Raw genomic sequence first — 5383 nt, 5'->3', positions numbered from 1 at the left:
GGTCAGGGTCTACTGAACAGAGACAGAGACAGACTGACTGAGTCTTTACCTGGGTCTGGTCAGGGTCTACTGAACAGAGACAGAGACAGACTGACTGAGTCTTTACCTGGGTCTGGTCAGGGTCTACTGAACAGAGACAGAGAGACTGAGTCATTACCTGGGTCTGGTCAGAACAGAGACAGAGAGACAGAGTCTTTACCTGGGTCTGGTCAGAACAGAGACAGACTGACTGAGTCTTACCTGGGTCTGGTCAGAACAGAGACAGAGAGGACTGAGTCTTTACCTGGGTCTGGTCAGAACAGAGACAGAGAGACAGAGTCTTTACCTGGGTCTGGTCAGAACAGAGACAGAGAGACAGAGTCTTTACCTGGGTCTGGTCAGAACAGAGACAGACTGACTGAGTCTTACCTGGGTCTGGTCAGAACAGAGACAGAGAGACTGAGTCTTTACCTGGGTCTGGTCAGAACAGAGACAGAGAGACTGAGTCTTTACCTGGGTCTGGTCAAGGTCTACAGAACAGAGACAGAGAGACAGAGTCTTTACCTGGGTCTGGTCAAGGTCTACTGAACAGAGACAGAGAGACAGACTGAGTCATTACCTGGGTCTGGTCAGAACAGAGACAGAGAGACTGAGTCTTTACCTGGGTCTGGTCAGAACAGAGACAGAGAGACTGACTGAGTCTTTACCTGGGTCTGGTCAGAACAGAGACAGAGAGACTGAGTCTTTACCTGGGTCTGGTCAGAACAGAGACAGAGAGACAGAGTCTTTACCTGGGTCTGGTCAGAACAGAGACAGACTGACTGAGTCTTTACCTGGGTCTGGTCAGAACAGAGACAGACTGACTGAGTCTTACCTGGGTCTGGTCAGAACAGAGACAGAGAGACTGAGTCTTACCTGGGTCTGGTCAGGGTCTACTGAACAGAGACAGAGACAGACTGACTGAGTCTTTACCTGGGTCTGGTCAGGGTCTACTGAACAGAGACAGAGACAGACTGACTGAGTCTTTACCTGGGTCTGGTCAGGGTCTACTGAACAGAGACAGAGAGACTGAGTCATTACCTGGGTCTGGTCAGAACAGAGACAGAGAGACAGAGTCTTTACCTGGGTCTGGTCAGAACAGAGACAGACTGACTGAGTCTTACCTGGGTCTGGTCAGAACAGAGACAGAGAGACTGAGTCTTTACCTGGGTCTGGTCAGAACAGAGACAGAGAGACAGAGTCTTTACCTGGGTCTGGTCAGAACAGAGACAGAGAGACAGAGTCTTTACCTGGGTCTGGTCAGAACAGAGACAGACTGACTGAGTCTTACCTGGGTCTGGTCAGAACAGAGACAGAGAGACTGAGTCTTTACCTGGGTCTGGTCAGAACAGAGACAGAGAGACTGAGTCTTTACCTGGGTCTGGTCAAGGTCTACAGAACAGAGACAGAGAGACAGAGTCTTTACCTGGGTCTGGTCAAGGTCTACTGAACAGAGACAGAGAGACAGACTGAGTCATTACCTGGGTCTGGTCAGAACAGAGACAGAGAGACTGAGTCTTTACCTGGGTCTGGTCAGAACAGAGACAGAGAGACTGACTGAGTCTTTACCTGGGTCTGGTCAGAACAGAGACAGAGAGACTGAGTCTTTACCTGGGTCTGGTCAGAACAGAGACAGAGAGACAGAGTCTTTACCTGGGTCTGGTCAGAACAGAGACAGACTGACTGAGTCTTTACCTGGGTCTGGTCAGAACAGAGACAGACTGACTGAGTCTTACCTGGGTCTGGTCAGAACAGAGACAGAGAGACTGAGTCTTACCTGGGTCTGGTCAGGGTCTACTGAACAGAGACAGAGACAGACTGACTGAGTCTTTACCTGGGTCTGGTCAGGGTCTACTGAACAGAGACAGAGACAGACTGACTGAGTCTTTACCTGGGTCTGGTCAGGGTCTACTGAACAGAGACAGAGAGACTGAGTCATTACCTGGGTCTGGTCAGAACAGAGACAGAGAGACAGAGTCTTTACCTGGGTCTGGTCAGAACAGAGACAGACTGACTGAGTCTTACCTGGGTCTGGTCAGAACAGAGACAGAGAGACTGAGTCTTTACCTGGGTCTGGTCAGAACAGAGACAGAGAGACAGAGTCTTTACCTGGGTCTGGTCAGAACAGAGACAGAGAGACAGAGTCTTTACCTGGGTCTGGTCAGAACAGAGACAGACTGACTGAGTCTTACCTGGGTCTGGTCAGAACAGAGACAGAGAGACTGAGTCTTTACCTGGGTCTGGTCAGAACAGAGACAGAGAGACTGAGTCTTTACCTGGGTCTGGTCAAGGTCTACAGAACAGAGACAGAGAGACAGAGTCTTTACCTGGGTCTGGTCAAGGTCTACTGAACAGAGACAGAGAGACAGACTGAGTCATTACCTGGGTCTGGTCAGAACAGAGACAGAGAGACTGAGTCTTTACCTGGGTCTGGTCAGAACAGAGACAGAGAGACTGAGTCTTTACCTGGGTCTGGTCAGAACAGAGACAGACTGACTGAGTCTTTACCTGGGTCTGGTCAGAACAGAGACAGACTGACTGAGTCTTATCTGGGTCTGGTCAGAACAGAGACAGAGAGACTGAGTCTTACCTGGGTCTGGTCAGGGTCTACTGAACAGAGACAGAGACAGACTGACTGAGTCTTTACCTGGGTCTGGTCAGGGTCTACTGAACAGAGACAGAGACAGACTGACTGAGTCTTTACCTGGGTCTGGTCAGGGTCTACTGAACAGAGACAGAGAGACTGAGTCTTTACCTGGGTCTGGTCAAGGTCTACTGAACAGAGACAGAGAGACAGACTGACTGAGTCTTACCTGGGTCTGGTCAAGGTCTACTGAACAGAGACAGAGAGACAGACTGAGTCATTACCTGGGTCTGGTCAGAACAGAGACAGAGAGACTGAGTCTTTACCTGGGTCTGGTCAAGGTCTACTGAACAGAGACAGAGAGACAGACTGAGTCTTTACCTGGGTCTGGTCAAGGTCTACTGAACAGAGACAGAGAGACTGAGTCTTTACCTGGGTCTGGTCAAGGTCTACTGAACAGAGACAGAGAGACAGACTGAGTCATTACCTGGGTCTGGTCAGAACAGAGACAGAGAGACTGAGTCTTTACCTGGGTCTGGTCAGAACAGAGACAGAGAGACTGAGTCTTTACCTGGGTCTGGTCAGAACAGAGACAGACTGACTGAGTCTTTACCTGGGTCTGGTCAGAACAGAGACAGACTGACTGAGTCTTACCTGGGTCTGGTCAGGGTCTACTGAACAGAGACAGAGACAGACTGACTGAGTCTTTACCTGGGTCTGGTCAGGGTCTACTGAACAGAGACAGAGACAGACTGACTGAGTCTTTACCTGGGTCTGGTCAGGGTCTACTGAACAGAGACAGAGACAGACTGACTGAGTCTTTACCTGGGTCTGGTCAGAACAGAGACAGAGAGACAGACTGACTGAGTCTTTACCTGGGTCTGGTCAGAACAGAGACAGAGAGACAGACTGAGTCTTTACCTGGGTCTGGTCAGAACAGAGACAGAGAGACAGTCTTTACCTGGGTCTGGTCAGGGTCTACTGAACAGAGACAGACTGACTGAGTCTTTACCTGGGTCTGGTCAGGGTCTACTGAACAGAGACAGAGACAGAGAGACTGAGTCTTTACCTGGGTCTGGTCAGGGTCTACTGAACAGAGACAGACTGACTGAGTCTTTACCTGGGTCTGGTCAGGGTCTACTGAACAGAGACAGACTGACTGAGTCTTTACCTGGGTCTGGTCAGAACAGAGACAGACTGACTGAGTCTTTACCTGGGTCTGGTCAGAACAGAGACAGAGAGACTGAGTCTTTACCTGGGTCTGGTCAGAACAGAGACAGAGAGACTGAGTCTTTACCTGGGTCTGGTCAGAACAGAGACAGAGAGACAGACTGACTGAGTCTTTACCTGGGTCTGGTGCTTTAGTGGCTCCAGAGGAGCAGAGGTTCTGGTTGGGACAACCCTGACATGCTGAGGTCTTCCCTGCCTGCTCACTGGCCGTACCGGGGCAGTCTGACAACCAATACAACCAATCAGTCAATACAGCAAAACAACCACATGGCCAATCAGATAATATCACCAAATGTAAAAAATGAAAATGAAATTAAAAAACTAAGTGCCCAAATTGAATATGTAAAAAATGCTTGCTTCTTTGTCCACTAATCTGCATGTGACTGTATGAGTTAAAACAGAGATCCATTGACCAAAGATATTATAGTTAATTGGCCTGCTAAGTTTTTGACAGGTCATGTGATACATCCTAGAGAGTAGCCAGCCGATCCAACCCGACCATCTGCACTATGGTCACACAGGCTTCCGGTGTAGATTTAAGACACCCATGTAGCCTGTACGAGGTATCAATCCCGGGATGGGAAATGCGTTGTAAATAATCCGATTTGTTCCCATTATCCCAACTATTAAAACTGAGAAGATTTGAACGATTACTTAAAAAAATGAGCAAAACTGCAGCCATTATGAAAATGGAACATAAGCATTGAACAACAAATGAGCTGATTGGCTAACCCTGCCATTATAAAAAGACTGCTAAATTGATCTGTCAAACTGGTTTGTAAACTCGGCTGGTTAGTTAACTGCGCCATCTGTTGTCTTACGGGAAACCATTTTCACGGCACTTCCGACACCGAAATAAAGTTTTTCGTAGCAGGTTAGGATAATTAACGTAGGTTAGGAGACCGAGATTAAAGGTTAGCGGCGAAAATCACTTTGTATCGCACTTTGTATCGAAGTGCGGTGAGAAAAAGTGTGTCCCTTGACTTATGACCGGCAGCTATGCTAACCAGCTAACAGCTAACTTTCAGACAAACTATTCTTCGTTAACGACGACAACAAACTTGACATTCACGAACATCTAACAGTAACAGTATAAGAGGCTAAAACCCATATAATAAACGTGGTGTTTGGAGGCGTGTTGTTTATAATAAACTTAAAACAAACTCACGCTGTGGCGCATCACTCGGAATGTCTGCCATGTTTACAGTGGCGCTGTGGATATTCGTCCGGACTGAAATCACGTCTCATGTCAAAAGGTTCCGCATACGCACAAGTAGACCGTTTTGACCAGAACCTTTTGACTAAACCAGAAACTAAACTTATACAAATAGATACACTATAATAATTGCACAACAGCTAGCTAGCCTATAGGGTATTGCATTGTAGCCCGCGCTACTATAAAATAGGGAAAGGTCGTCTAATTTCTTTTTAAATATATTTTTTTTGCTTTGGAGAGGGTTGTGTGTTTTTTTCCCCTGGTTTACGTTCACAATTTTTTGCTGGTTTTACTATATATTCTTCCATCCTTGCTACATGTCCTCATCTACTTCC

General features: G+C 47.7%; 1 protein-coding gene across 1 annotated transcript in view; it reads right to left on the bottom strand.

The window, feature by feature from the left end:
* Positions 1-5109, bottom strand: part of nubp1 (nucleotide binding protein 1 (MinD homolog, E. coli)) — a gene marked incomplete in the record, with an annotated part of 43744 nt that extends 38635 nt beyond the window's left edge. Inside the window, 2 exon segments of the mRNA XM_055914339.1 lie at positions 3950-4054; positions 5001-5109. Coding sequence (XP_055770314.1) covers positions 3950-4054; positions 5001-5031 — 136 coding nt within the window.
* Positions 5110-5383: the final 274 nt, after the last annotated feature.

Source organism: Salvelinus fontinalis, unplaced genomic scaffold (genome assembly GCF_029448725.1).
Source record: "Salvelinus fontinalis isolate EN_2023a unplaced genomic scaffold, ASM2944872v1 scaffold_0530, whole genome shotgun sequence".
NCBI lineage: Eukaryota > Metazoa > Chordata > Actinopteri > Salmoniformes > Salmonidae > Salvelinus > Salvelinus fontinalis.
The sequence above is the reverse complement of the archived record's forward strand: the minus strand, read 5'-3'. Positions and strand labels throughout refer to the sequence as shown.